This window comes from Colossoma macropomum, unplaced genomic scaffold (assembly GCF_904425465.1).
Source record: "Colossoma macropomum unplaced genomic scaffold, Colossoma_macropomum, whole genome shotgun sequence".
NCBI classification, from domain to species: domain Eukaryota; kingdom Metazoa; phylum Chordata; class Actinopteri; order Characiformes; family Serrasalmidae; genus Colossoma; species Colossoma macropomum.
In genome coordinates this window covers 6,666,623-6,681,391 of record NW_023494797.1, presented here as the reverse complement: position 1 = coordinate 6,681,391, position 14,769 = coordinate 6,666,623, and the positions used below count along the sequence as shown (strand labels likewise).

Sequence of the window (14,769 nt, the reverse complement as noted above, 5' to 3'; positions counted from 1 at the left end):
AGCTTCTAGTGCTAAGAACAGTGCAGATTCAAGCCTCTGTCTTCAGCACTTAGGGCTCAGGCAGTGGCCTCATGTCTCTCGTCAGCATCTGGCACATTCTTTCATTAGCATATTTTAGTATATTGGGCCTCATTCCTGTCATATAAAACAAAGCTAAGTAGCATGCCACAAATCAGTTTTTTTCATATGCACTGAGAAAGCCTGTATTTACAATGGAAAAATGTGAACTCTGTGCTATATTAACACATTTGATACAAATATCAGTCTTTTAACCACATTCAAGAGGAGTTCACTATTTGAAAAACATGTTTTGAGTGCAAGCCGTTTAAGTACTGACCAGATTTGGCGATGACTGTATTTAGCTGGTCATATTTGTGTGTATGTGCTGCTGATATAAGGAAGCCATCATCAAAATTATATTTAAATAAGTAATAGTACATCATTTTTGCATGCAGAGATATTATGTAGGAAGCCACAGCTTTGCTTGAGTTCTCTGTTTTCTCCAATTTAACACAACTAATTCAACACTTCTGCTACTCACCAAGCCCTTGAAACTGGTATGTTAGAACAGCAGAAATACTAAACTTTCTTGATCAAAAGTAAACTTGCCTAATCTATTGCCCAGTTTTGGTTCATATTTAGGTTTGCCACAGCTTTGAGTAACAGGCACAGAGGTCTCTGAGAGGGAAGTTTTGGGCCGTCGTCAGTGTATATAAACTGAAGCTCTGCCTGGCCCGTTTCCATCTTCAGTATCACTGTAGACTCCCATCATGCACCTGACTCTGGCCCTCATCCTGCTGCTGCTGGGCATCAGTCCAGCTCAGAGTCATTCCATAAAGGTAAGCTCACTAACATTCACTCACACACACACACACACACACACACACACACACACACACACATGCACAGAGATTTCTGATAAAAAAAAATAATTAACGCTAAAGGAAAAGGCAACTAACATTTAATGTAAGTTAATGTACAAAAGTGAAATTCCAACAATTTTGGAGCATTTTTCTTGGTCCATTCATCATGATATGTTCACACAGTGTAAAGGCCACTGTGCTCAAATGATGTAGAAAAATTTAAATCAGCAAAAATGGACGTATATGTTTTGTTGTTTTTTTTTTTGGACAGTGATGATATTTATTGCAAATATTAATATTGCAGATACAAATGTAAACATAAAAGTGTTAGAAAATGTAATGTTTACTCTATAATAAGTGGAGTTGGGTGAGCAAGTTTTGATGTGTTTTATTTACATGTTTTCTAATCTAATTTCTGCTGATGGATGCTTGTGTTGTGTGTGACCCCACTGGTGAACATGATTTCTTTAAGTAAGACATGTTCCTGTACCAATATCCATTTGCTGTTCTTTTTGTCCTTTTAATCAGTAACTGCCATCTGATGTCAACTCTAGTTATTTTTCAGATGCTTGAAAATTCTCTCTAAAATGCACTAGTCAGTTTCAGCATTTCAGTTCATAACATAAAGCAAAATTGTTCATTTGTTAAAAATATAAAATGTATAATTTTAGTATATTTGTTGCAGTCAACCATTTAAGCCAAAAAAGCACTTACGGTGATATTTATTGCAAATATTAGTATTGCAGATACAAATGTAAACATAAAAGTGTTAGAAAATGTAATGTTTACTCTACTCTAGACATCCCTTGAAGAGAGCCCTGAAGAGACTGGTGAGATATTTTTTAAAGTACTTGTATGAGTTGGAAATGTCAGTGTTAACAGAAATTCTCAATAATGCTTGTTTGTTACACAACACTTTCACAGATAACAACACTGAGGAGGAGTATCTTTCTGTCTCAGACTTAATCGAAAGAGCTAATAAAAACATCGGTAAGACTGCAAATACATTTTTTTCCTGCTTCTGGTCATCAAAATGACAAAATTCAGTAAACCACTCTGCAAGTGTATATACTTCACCATGCTGCACTATAAAACACTACATTCCCTTTAATACACTAACATTAGCAATTACTTAACCATGAAGTAATGCAGGGTGCTTCATTCACACTTCATGTTTGGCACAGAAGAGTCACAGGATGGTCTTATAATTAAGTTTGGCGACATTGTTGTGGAGGATGGGTTGCAGAATGCAGACAAGTGTACATCTGGTCAGCCAGGGTGCAAATGGCCCAGAGAGAAAGACAAAAAGGTCTATGTGCCCTATCAGATTTCCAACCACTACGGTAAGTGACGCATCTCACCTGGCTTAAAAGTAAAATGCATCACAATCCCCTTCTGATCTATCTAATGTGCTACTCTCTGATAGGACCCAATGAAAAACGCATTATTGAGGATGCTCTGCGGTCCTTTGAGAAACCCACCTGCGTCCGATTTATACCTCGTACACAGCAGAAAGACTACATTCAGATTGAGTCTCGTGAAGGGTATGTGAGCTGAGTTTTGTAAAAGTTTTCCGATCACAGATTCTCCAGGCACAGACTATTACAATTTTTCTAAACATTTTTAACAGACCAATTTGCACATTTATTCCAGGAAATATTCCTGGAAATAATTTATCCCACAAAAACTGGAAACAAACTATATTTTGCTAGAAACAAAAAACACAACTGAAAATTTAATCATCCCTAACTATTTTGTCATACCACCAGCTTATCAATAATGTCTTACTTGCCAAATGTTACAGGATCTACATCATGTCTCACATGATTTTTGATTATATCATTTTACGTGCATTATGCAGATTTTTTTAAGTAATTTACAAACTGAATAGACAGCATGTGTCATTTCACTTGGACTTGGACTCGGAACAGTCTCCCATAAATTATTTATTGCTATTTCATAGCAATATTTTGGAGCAGTTTACTGATTCATATTCAGAAAAAATTCTCAGCCTGGGAGGTCTACTAGCTTTCCAAAACCTTTTTTTTTTACTATATTAGGTGGTGTAGCGGGGCATGTATAGGGACTTTTAAAGATTTTTCGTATTTCGCGTATTTGTGTAAACAATTTGTTTACTGCAGATTTATAGTGTACCCACTTTTTGTCTTAGGACTACACCACTGATCAGGTTTAATTACAGCCTATGTAAAAGAAATGGAATTAACCAGTTTTTCATTTTGTTACAACTGACCGGATGAAAAGAAGAGAATTGGAATGGAATAAGGAAACATTAAAATGTTGGTTCTGCTCAGAGCAAACTGATAGATTTTTGTGTGATTTCTGGGCCCTGATTTAAATCTCTGTATTGTCTTTACCATTTTACTGATTTCTAACAGTTCTAAGAATTTGATCCATGCTGTTTGTTCTTGATGTGACCCATAGGTGCTACTCCTCTGTGGGTCGCAGTGGGGGAGAGCAGATCTTGTCTTTGAAACGCGATGGGTGTATCTACAAACATGTGATACAGCATGAGTTCCTCCATGCTCTGGGCTTCCATCACGAGCAGTGCCGCAGTGACCGTGACAAGCATATCAAAATCCTCTATCAAAATGTCTTACCAGGTGAGAGGAATGGAAATTTCTCTATAAACAATCTCTCCAAAATGCTGCTGACATTTGTAGTTATGGACCTTCACCAGTTACTGATTTTTTTTAGAGAAACACAAGATTAACGTTGATGATTAATTCATAATCATCTCATTTATTTACGCATAGGAATGGAAGGGAACTTTAAAAAAGTCGACACCAACAACTTGGGCACTGCTTATGACTACGGGTCTGTTATGCACTATGAAAGGTAACTTTCTGCTTTTGGTTGGTCATTTCTGAGCCCTAGCACTGTTGAAGGCCACTGAGGCCTCTAATGTGATCTTTATGGTATCCAGGGATGCTTTTACCAAGAATGGTCAGCCAACCATGATCCCTATTCCAAACCCGGATGTGGAAATTGGACTTGCCACTGAGATGAACGCCAACGACATCCTGCGTGTCAACAAACTCTACTGTAATTGAGTCTTTCTTTTACATTTCAGTGCATTTAAAATTCTTCTGCTGTCATCATCTTAGATTTCTGTTGAAAAACACACCAGATAATGTCAGTTTTGAAAAGAAATTGAACTGAATTGCTTTCACAGTCACTGTTTTCTTTCTGTTTCTGAAGACGCATTAAATGAGCAATGGCTAAAGTTGTGAGGTCTCATATTATAATTTATGGTTAACTAGATAATCACAACAGATCTGTATCAAAAACACAAATGTCTTCTGCATAGAACTTACAAAAAAAGAGATTAAACATAAAACACAATAATCATGTAAACAGCTCTGCATCTGAAAGAATCTGTTTCACACACACACACATTCTCTCTCTTACACACACAAACACACACACACATTTCATAGGAGTGCCGCTCATGCTGTCAAACACCACTGGTCAGGGCAGCCTCATAACTGCAAAAGCAGCCGCCCCATGAAGCCACATAGTTACAATTTAGATTGGAGATAACCTTCTCAGCATTCTGGATCCATGCGACTGTCCCGTGACACAATATTTCTTATTTACCCAGCCAACTTTAAACTTAGTTTAAGGCAGAGTCCAACTGGTCTTAATCCTTTTCAACAAACTCTGTGCATGTGGTGTTGTGACTAATAGGTTGGAACTGGTCCTCACAAAGACAAAATAGCATTGTTGTATGCAGTTTCATTCTTCTTAAAAGAAGATTTATTAAGAAATAAATGTATATCACAGAAATATATTCTTGTGGAGTAGTTCAGTTTTAGGGCCTTTCCCTTTCTCTTTGTAAATGTTACTTTTAGGGGATGTCATTAAGAAACATGATATCAGTTTTGATAGCTATGATGATGACACACGATTATATATTTCCATTCCTTCTGATAATCAAGACTCTGATGACAGGCTTACCAGTTGTTTGTCAGATATTTCTCAGTGGGTGTCACAAAATATTCTACAAATAAATCAAGAAAAAACTGAAAAACTTATTCATGGTAATAAAATTCATAAAAAGCTGCTTTATAAAAAGCTAGCCTGCTTTATTCATATACCAAACCTGAAGTACGAAACCCAGGTGTAATCTTAGACTCTGAGCTCTGTTTTATCCTGGCTTTCAGTGTGATAAACGCTTCAGTCATTATTCCTCATCATCATTATCAGTTAACCCTCTTGCATGTTCCTGCTTGTGTATGCACCAGAACGTTAGCATTAAGCAACAGCAGTGTCCTCAGCAGTCAGCAGCATGACAAAATGAACACACTCCCACAAAGTGTTGCAAAATCTGCTGCTTGCATTTCTTAAACATTCTGTTTAAACAGAGTGTTTCAAAACAACTGGTAGTCATCAAGCAGCCACTAGACTCCATGGTCCAGTTTTTTCCTTGCAAGAGTTAATAGAGACATTTAGAGCTAATTATTACTGTTAGTAAAGAGTCAATACTGTTATTTTGCTAGTCTATTTGTATTTATTTACAAAATTGCTTGTACAGTTAGTTACATAATATTTACTCCAAAATATCTTTCTTTGGCTTCATGTTATTGAATTATGGAAAGTATTTCCACATAATTAAATGACTTTCTTTCAAAATACAGTCCAAGAGGTTAAAAGGGTCCCAGACCCTCCAGGACCCCCTGTATTTTGCACCTTGGTGTCAAGTAAAAGGTTAAAAAGAGGGTTTCAAGTGGTATACACCTTGAGGGACCATGATTTCAAGCGTTTAACAAGGGGCCTTGGAAAGGAATTTCTCAGTTAAGGATAAGGATGATGTTACACCAAGATTTAAAGTGGACTATTGGTGCCTATTAATAGTGGACATGAATATATTTTACATGTAGGGCGGATTTTACACTAAACAAAGATAGGCAGCCGCCTAGGGCCCACAGCCGAAATACATATGGACCATTCTACTACAACCATGCAATGATGTCCAAATCATTTATACCATATATTTCATTGAAAATAGTACCAAAACAGCATAAAATGTTGAAACTGAGAAATTTTATTTTTTGATTTTTTTCATATGCCCATTTTGAATTTGATGCTAGCAACACATTCCAAACAAGTTGGGACAGGGCAACAAAAGGCTGATATAGTTGTGTAATGCCAAAAAAACACCTGGTGGTTAATTGGCAACAGGTCAGTAATATGATTGGATATAAAAAAAGAGAGGCTGAGTCTTTCAGAAGTAAAGATGAGGAAGGCTTCACCACTCTGTGAAAGACTGGCAAATTGCATGTGCATGTGCAAAAATTCAAGAGTAACATTTCTCAGCATTAAATAGCAAAGAACTTTTGCTTTTCATTATCTATGGTACATGTTAACATTAAAAGATTCAGAGAATCCAGAGAAATCTCTGTATGCAAGGGACAAGACCAAAAAATTGTATTTGCTGGCCGTGATCTTTGGGCCCTCAGGCAGCTTGTCACTGCATTCATAAATGCAAGTTAAAACTATAAAATGCAAAAAAGAAACCATATACGAACAGGATCCAGAAACTCTGCCACCTTCTCTGGGCCTGAGCTAATCTAAAATGGACTGAGGTGAAGTGGAAAAATGTCCTGTGGTCCAACAAATCAACATTTGAAATTATTTTTGGAAATCATGGACACTGTGTTCTCTGGGCTAAAGACCACTTAACTTATTATCAGTGCACAGTTCAAAAGCCAGTATTCATGATGGTATAGGGGTGCATTACTGCACATGAATGAAGGTACCATTAATGCTGAACAATATATTCATGTTTTGGCAACATATGCTGCCATCGAGAAAACATCTTTTGACAAACCACATTCTGCATGTATTACAGCAGCACTGCTCTGTTGTAAAAGAGTCCAGGCGCTAAACTGACCTGCCTGCAGTCCAGATCTGACACCACTGAAAACATTTGGCACTTTATGAAATGAAAAATAAGACAAAGGAGACCCTGAACTGTTGAGCAGCTGAAATCCTATATCAAACAAGAACAGGAAAACATTTCACATTCAAAACTACAGCAATTGGTCTCCTCATTTCCTAAATGCTTAAGGAGTGTTGTTAAAGGAAGAGGTAATGAAACACAGTGGTAAACATGACCTTATCCCAACTTTTTTGTTTTAAAGTTTATTTTAAGTTCTTTTTGATTTCTTTTGTAGGAAAGTTAAAGGATTTCAATTTTTAAATGAAAAAATTATTTCAATTTGAAAATGCTGTCCCATATTTTCATGCCAGCACCGAAACACAAAGAGTTTTAGTCCTTTCCATTTGGAGGAAAGCCCCAAACCCCAAATTTCAACTTGTGAAAATAATGCTCACTTTTTAACTGTTATTTCGGATCTTTTTTTAAAGTGAGGATTAATGATTCTGATTCAGTATGAGTTTAATTCTATAATTCTATAGTAAGAACACAGAGTTTTAGTTCATAGGCCAAGCCTTATATCAGCTTCACCTATATATATATATATATATATATATATATATATATATATATATATATATATATAATCTGGATTTAGGGGTCTGTTTCACAACGCAGTCTTTTTTTTCTTATCCAGCTGACTTTAAGCTTAACTGGATCTAATGTCTGGTTGCAGTGGCTTCTTTACCATTATAGATATTTTTCTTACTACAAGTTAAGGTAATATGATTTCTTTTTCCTTCTTTGTTAACTCCTCCTTATGTATCAGGCAATTGGCTGTGTGTTACAAATGTAATGCAGAGCATGCAGAGACCCTTAAAAGCTGGCAGCCAATAAAATGTGTTAAACAAGCTAATTAACAGAACAAACACATGGGTTAACTGAATTAAGCCTGCTACCACAAGACAGGCTACAACAGAAAATTATCTCCAACTAGTCTACTAGGCTTAAGTTTCATCAGCTAATTTGCTTCATGTACTTAAGTAGTGATTTGAGGGTCAAGAAAAAGACAGGGTTGTTAAACATACCGGAATCATGAATGATGCATTCATTAAAATTCGGTCCACATCATTATAGCGCCTTTCTTGGATTAAATTAATAGTCATTTAGGCAAAGGGGCACATACTCCACAAGACAACATAATAGTACAATAATAATCCAGAAGTTGTTAGGGGGCCACCTGGAGGCTGTAGGACCACAAGCTGCTGCTTATGTCCCTCAATAGTCAGAACAAGCACTGTCACAGATAAACAAAGTCTAACATGTTTTCAGGTCTACATTAAAATATGCAGGAATCTCATTAAAGAAATTGCTCCAGCAATCAGGAACCTGTGGCTATACCATCAAAGAAGAAAACATCTGCTCCTAAACATGTGAACTGATAGGGCAAGGTCCCGAAGCAGGCCAGTCATGATTGTATCACTAGTGAATTTTTGTTGTAATGTTTTGGTCTGCACACGTGCACATGAGGACAGGCCCACTGTGTAGAACACAACAAGGCAATGCTGTGGCAAACCTGATTAAGAGAAAACCCTTCCATGCCCAGAGAGAGATTGCAAAACATCATTAAAGTGATTTTTCCATTAATAAAGAATATAAGTCACACTTTATTGTTGCTCTTATTAAACAAGAGAATTGTACGTTTTTACCAATATAATCTGCACTCTGAATGCACTTGTGCATTTGCATGGAAAAAGACACACTGCATTCAACAATAAAGGAAGCCTTGTGCATCTTTTACACAGTGATAGAAAACATGGTAGCACATAGAAACTCAGGTTACATGCATCAAACTTGATACAGTTATTTTACTGAGGTCAGTGGGAATGTGCATGTGATGAAACTCCTCTGGCAGCAGATTTAAGAAATGGCTTTCTTTTGGGGCCCGTGGTTAATAGTTCAAGTGCATGACTTGTAACATTGCTACACACTTTTTGCATCTCTTATCATCCCATTGAACTACATGCTATTGTTTCCTCTCCGCTCTTTGACACCAAAAAGCCAGCACTCATATGTTGCCTTATAAAGTAAAGAGGTGTGTTATGCTTGGTTTGACGTTATGAGTTTGGAAAGAGCATTGCTTAAGCTTTTCCCATTTTCTGGGTTACTTTATGGGTTGCCACAAACCTTGAGCAACTACAAGGTCCGTTAGATTGAAGTTATTAGCTCATTTATTTAAACCGAAGCTCTGCCTTAACCATTTGCCATTCTGAGTGTCTGTGCAGGCTTCCATCATGCACCTGACTCTGGTCCTCATCCTGCCGCTGCTGGGATTCAGTCCAGCTCAGGGTCGCTCTGTAAAGGTGAGCTCACTCATAGAAGGTGCAGATATGAAATATAGCATCTTCTTGACAACAGCTTCTTGACAGTTGGCAACAGTGTAATTACCAAATTCTCTTCCCTACAATGTTTTGTAAACCAGGTATTCATTCAGGAGAAGACTGGTAAGATGTTTATTACTACAGGATGTCTATTAAGTTTAGATTTGTGTTTTATTTGAAACCTTTACTATTAATGGAAATCAATAACAGTCTTATTAATGCTTTACACAGATAACGGCATTGAGAATGAAGACCCCTCAGTAACTTCTATAATTGAAAGAGCCAACAAAAACGCAAGTAAGAAGTTTTTTTTCTGCTGCCAGATAACTAAATGATAAAATCAGCATTGCTAAATTACTCGTTCACCATGGTAACTTATTTTACACTGTATAATCAACAGTGCTGAATTTTCTCCTGCAGTTCAATAGAAGGAACTGCTCTTTTCACCATAGATTTAATCACAGTAGCACAGCAAACCAGCTTGTCAGTTCTCATGTTTTATTTCTCAGGACAGGCACCGGATGAACCCAGGGTTATGTTTGGCGACATTGCCATGTATACTGGCTTTCAGAATGCAGATCCGTGTACATCTCGTGGATGCAAGTGGCGCAAACGCAGAAACAGAAAGGTCTACGTGCCCTACGTCATTTCTAACCAATACTGTGAGTGACACCAGGGTTAACAGATTACTTTGTAAAAAAAAGGTAAAAATTCAATCTGAGGTCAACTTGAAATTTTAAGGCAGCCTTTTGCAAAACTGACTTACGTTTTAGTACTGCTTCTAAGTTAGGCCTACAAAATGCAGCTTAAGTTGAGCTTATTTAAAAAAGCAGTGAATGCCTCCTTGTGTGCTTGTAGTTTTTATTGGATTTTTACTCCAACAAAATTTGTCCTTCTCCGATTTGGTCATTCTCAAATCCCACCCACAGCCTACACCTCCACCTATTGCACAGTGCCCTCAGTCTTTGGGAGGCGGGGTTGAGTGTATCCTCTCAGGCTGCAGAGCACTGAAGCATCACCAGGATTCAAACTTATGGTTTCTTGACAGCAAGCACCCTACCCAGCTTGGGGGCAGTATGTGAGAAGGGGAATTAAGTGAACTGTAGCCTGTGGGTTAGAACTGACTAAATTCGGGAGAGGAACTGAATGAAAATCCAGAAAGCAATTTCAACATATTTTGAGTAAGCTCTGCTTAAACTGTCCTGTTGATCTAACTGAGACGCAGTACTAAAAAAAAGTGAGTTTTTTATTATTAACCCTGTGGGGTCTAAGGAACTTTTCACAATTTTTGTATATCTTCTTAAATATGCCTTGAAAGACATTGCATACAACATGATAACCATATGTATTATATCAAAATGCTCCATTATCTTCATCACTGCTTTACAAAACTGCTGCAGCAACTACTTTGCATGCCACTTCACATGTGTCTCCGATGTCGACTGAATGAAGAATGAAGCATTTCCAAAGTGATGTGTAGGTCCTTAGTGACTTCCTGAGCTTCCATTGGTCAGTTTCACACAAAATGTAGATGGGCACATGAATCCACCAGTTACACATGGTGAGAAACAGATAACGTGTTTCTCCACCCCATTTCATAGCCCCATAACTCAACACGTACAATCTTATAGTGAGATGGAATCTAAAGGGCAGACCAGATCCAGTTTATTGGGAGCCTGGCCTCTTCCTATTACCCCCGTTATATCAAAAACATGACTGCAAAACAGCAGAGGGCACCCGTGAGCGAGTCCTCAATGAATGGGAGTAAATGGAGCTCAATGACTAAAAACGAAAAGTTAAAATAGTTTCTCATCACTTGTCCAGAACCTTCCTTTAATTTTAGAAAGTAGAAGGATGTATTTCACTAAAAAGCAAAGAAAACTAACCTGTGTGTTTCCTTTTTCTCTACAGCAATCAGGTTTTGGGCTGTAGGATGCTACATTACTGCTACCGAGTGCTGACTGGTTGGGCAGCTCATTGGCTTTTCATGCTCACTGATGTCATGGATGTACATGCAGCACCGTTTTAAACTTCTATAACTTGAGTTTAAAAGCTTTTAAAAATATAACAGTGGTGTTATTATGTTTTATGCTGATCTGAGTTCAGGAAATGGATGCATTCAATTACATTAACATTATTTAAGTATTTATAAACTATGATTTTACTCAAATGCTCCATCTTAACCCATTCATTTTGCACTTGCTCAGGAGTGCCCTCTATCGTATGAGAAACCCAGAAGACATTACAGAGCTGTAATTCTCCTCTCTGCAAGTTCTCTGAGGCGGACTCTGTAGATTTTGGAAATGTCTGAACCATATTTCTGCACTGTAATGTCGCAAAGTTGATATATAGAAACATCAAATTTGACACGTGGGCGAGTTTGTGGACCCCAGAGGGATAAAGCAGAATTTAAACTAAGTTTTAAAACAAAGCAATGCATAAAGTTGACTTAAAATTTCAAGCTGTCTTAAATTTTTATAGCATATAACTGCACTGTTTACTAAGCTTTTATATTTCCTTCGTAGCATCCCAGGAAATAAGTGTTATTAAGAAAGCTCTGAAGTCCTTTGCGAGATCCACCTGCATTCGATTCAGGCCTCGTCGCAGACAGCGAGACTATATTCATATTCAGTCTCGTTCAGGGTACATCAACTAAAGACTGTATCATACTAAATACTAATACTAAAGACCTGTTATCTAAGCTTATTTCAAAGCTAAAACCTGCTAACTGAATAATCTTATTAAATATTGCAAGGCAATTATCAGGAATTTTGTCCAAGACTAAGTTTAATTTGTATAAAAAGTAAATAAAATAAATATTTTGGAGGCTTCTGTTAGTGTGAGTTTATTATATTATGAAAATCATTTAGTCTGCTCCCTTCTGCCTCACTGAAGTCACAGTTAAGGGGGAAGGTGGAGTAGCTCTTAGAATTTCCTGTATTTGTACCTGCTGTTTTTGACACACAGGTGCTACTCGTTTGTGGGTAGAAGAGGTGGAGAGCAGGTTGTGTCTCTAAATCGCAGAGGATGTATCTATCACGGTGTCATCCAGCATGAGCTCCTCCACGCTCTGGGCTTCAACCACGAGCAGACCCGCAGTGACCGTGACCGGCATGTACGGATCCTCTATCAAAACATCATTCCTGGTGAGTTGAGCAGGCGTTTCCTCCTACATCTGTGTGCTCTTTTTATGAAGTTTAAAGATTGTTCATTTTCATTCTAATCTTAATTTGTGATTGTACACTTCTATAGTCAGTTAAAATTCATAAGCAAGCAGACAGGATCCCCTTCACATGTTGTTCAAAGTAAACAAGCAAGGAAGTTTAGAAATATATAAGCTGTAATGCTGCTTAATGAAGCTCATGGAATGCAGTGCCGTACAAAATTTAATCAACTGAGAGACTTGTATTTAAAAAGATATTTATCTGCTCAGTAAGTGTTTATTTGCTTAGAAAAACACTCTTCTTAAAATAAATACAAAATTAATTAGTAATAATTAGTTAATAAGTAATGGTTTTCTATATGTCATTGCATTTGTTTTACCATTTCCCAACCACTCCTTGAGGGAGAACCATATACAGTTATCTTTCAGTACCTGGTTCGGCTAATCAATCCTTCTTTAAAGGCAATAGAAATCTATAATCAATCTGTGTTCTTTTAACCAGCTCACAAGATATCCTTTTTTTTTTAAATAAGAATTTTTTGTTACTTTTTCCTGCATTCATGTTTATTTGTGGTTATTCTATTGATATATGTTTTTTTACAAGCCAAAAACACATTTACTGCTAAGATAATTGGTTTTAACCCCTTAAATGGCCAAAATCCATTACACACTTCTATAACCTAAGAACAGTTCAACCAGTTTGCATTAAACTCCCTGTGGTTACTGAATAACAAGCCTTAGTATGTACTAAGCCTGTGATTTTAAGGGGTTAACAGTTTCCTTAGGTGCTAAGACTTTTGCATAGCACTGTATGTTTAACAGATTAATGAGAATCCCAAAATCAGCTTTACTGACTTGATCATCATTTTATGGTTGTTTTATTAGGACGGGAGCCTAACTTCAGGAAAATCAGAACCAACAACCTGCACACCCCATATGACTACAGCTCTGTCATGCACTATGGAAAGTAAGGTTTACGTTTGTTTTGTCGTTCATTCCTTCGTTGTGTTTGGATGTACCTTTTTTAAATGTATGGTGCTCATCAGAGAGAACTCTGTATATGATCTGTGTGGATCCAGGTATGCTTTCTCCAGGAACAGGCAGCCAACCATCATCCCCATACCAGACCCTAACGTTGCTATTGGACGCGCCACTAAAATGAGCCGTATGGACATCCTACGCATAAAAAGACTCTATTGTCGTTAGCGGAGTTTCTTTTTGAGGTATTAATGCACTCACACTGCTTTTCCTCTGCACTTTCCTCAAGTTTGAAGACAGAGGGGGTTGTACCTGAAAGTCTTGATGTTTTTCTCTTTTTCTCTCTTCCTTTCAGCAGAGTATGAGGGGTGCTACATGTCCAGCCATCCACAGTCAATTTTTCACTGTTATTCGGTTACTTTAAACCATTAAAATTTTTTTTTATTTATTATTCAGTAATTACAAAACATTATCTGGTCACTACTGTCAAACTGTTGTGTAAAATATGTAGTTTTGATAGAGAGGGATTGAACTGTATGCCCACAAGTGGGGAGAGGTTTAAATATATTATCAGAATTAAAATATTCTTAGTAATGGAAAGACATGGCTTTTGAAAAGAAATTATGCACCTTTCTTGCTCTCGCACAATAACAATGATATAAGAAGTGTATCTGCATAGAATATCAGTGACTAAATTTTGTGATAATAAACAGTGATTACTATCAAGCATTATAAAGTGCTTCCAACGTTGTTGACACTGAAACTATAGAAGCCCTACTGGAGCTGGATTAGTATTACCTGGGCAGGTGCTGTAATTTGAGTGTGCAACGACTTTTGAAGGATGAGAGGAGTGAGTACACCGGGAGCAGGTGTGGAGACGGAGAACTACATTTATTTTTACACAACACAAAAACCACTTGGCTTTTCAACCCACAGACAAAATAAAACAACACGCTCGCTGGGACTTTTCAGTCTTTTCTTTGCTTTGCTTTGCTTTCTATTAGCTCAGCTCTGCTCTGCTCTCAGGTCTCCACAGGTATCCTTCTCTCTGGGCTCTGCCACCCACTGGGAAAAGAGATGGCTATAAGTAGGCTGGCAGAAACAAGGCTCAAGTGAATATCATCAGCTACTTAGCCCGCTGGTTCAGCCCAACCGGCTCTCCATCCTGCATATGATGCTTGGCCACGCCCCCTTCTCCACAGAGTGATTACCATCAAATCTGTGATGTTAATCCAGTATTGATCTGCACTGTTAATATCTATTAGAAGTCTGCAGTAAAAAAATCAGTTTCTATAATTTGCCAAACCTGGAGTTCCTTCAGTACTAGTACTGTTTAAATCAACCTCACTGTAACATAATAATACGTCCTGGTAATAGGTAATAGCACCTCTTTTCTCAGTGACTGGAAGATTAGGCTAACTTCTAAAATGGAGCTTGGCTTGAAACATGTTAAAGAAAAAACTAATGGACAGCAATTTTTGACCT

General features: G+C 37.4%; 2 protein-coding genes across 3 annotated transcripts; both read left to right on the top strand.

Annotated features, from left to right (window-relative positions):
* Positions 1 to 743: 743 nt before the first annotated feature.
* LOC118817441 (low choriolytic enzyme-like) lies at positions 744 to 4,089 on the top strand. Its single transcript, XM_036584141.1, has 8 exons — positions 744 to 839; positions 1,663 to 1,693; positions 1,788 to 1,853; positions 2,048 to 2,206; positions 2,290 to 2,407; positions 3,306 to 3,484; positions 3,638 to 3,719; positions 3,808 to 4,089. Exons 1-8 carry the CDS (start codon positions 771 to 773, stop codon positions 3,932 to 3,934), a joined length of 831 nt encoding a protein of 276 aa, XP_036440034.1. The 5' UTR covers positions 744 to 770; the 3' UTR covers positions 3,935 to 4,089.
* A 4,861-nt stretch (positions 4,090 to 8,950) lies between these two features.
* Positions 8,951 to 14,248, top strand: LOC118817442 (high choriolytic enzyme 1-like). Of its 2 annotated transcripts, none has more exons than XM_036584142.1 (9): positions 8,951 to 9,125; positions 9,245 to 9,266; positions 9,375 to 9,440; positions 9,653 to 9,805; positions 11,669 to 11,786; positions 12,111 to 12,289; positions 13,192 to 13,273; positions 13,386 to 13,529; positions 13,643 to 14,248. In XM_036584142.1, exons 1-8 carry the CDS (start codon positions 9,057 to 9,059, stop codon positions 13,510 to 13,512), a joined length of 816 nt encoding a protein of 271 aa, XP_036440035.1. In that variant the 5' UTR covers positions 8,951 to 9,056; the 3' UTR covers positions 13,513 to 13,529; positions 13,643 to 14,248. The 2 variants fall into 2 exon arrangements, with proteins under 2 accessions (XP_036440035.1, XP_036440036.1); XM_036584143.1 differs by having other exon boundaries at positions 13,640 to 14,248.
* Positions 14,249 to 14,769: the final 521 nt, after the last annotated feature.

What these genes read in the sequence shown, in the direction of transcription:
- LOC118817442 (XM_036584142.1), top strand. Translation starts at nt 9,057, where the DNA reads ATGCACCTGACTCTGGTCCTCATCCTGCCGCTGCTGGGATTCAGTCCA. An exon ending in AAGAGCCAACAAAAACGCAA is followed by an intron (nt 9,441 to 9,652) that starts GTAAGAAGTTTT and finishes TTTATTTCTCAG; the next exon opens with GACAGGCACCGGATGAACCC. An exon ending in CATATTCAGTCTCGTTCAGG is followed by an intron (nt 11,787 to 12,110) that starts GTACATCAACTA and finishes TTTGACACACAG; the next exon opens with GTGCTACTCGTTTGTGGGTA.
- LOC118817441 (XM_036584141.1), top strand. Translation starts at nt 771, where the DNA reads ATGCACCTGACTCTGGCCCTCATCCTGCTGCTGCTGGGCATCAGTCCA. An exon ending in AGAGAGCCCTGAAGAGACTG is followed by an intron (nt 1,694 to 1,787) that starts GTGAGATATTTT and finishes ACACTTTCACAG; the next exon opens with ATAACAACACTGAGGAGGAG. An exon ending in CAGATTGAGTCTCGTGAAGG is followed by an intron (nt 2,408 to 3,305) that starts GTATGTGAGCTG and finishes TGTGACCCATAG; the next exon opens with GTGCTACTCCTCTGTGGGTC.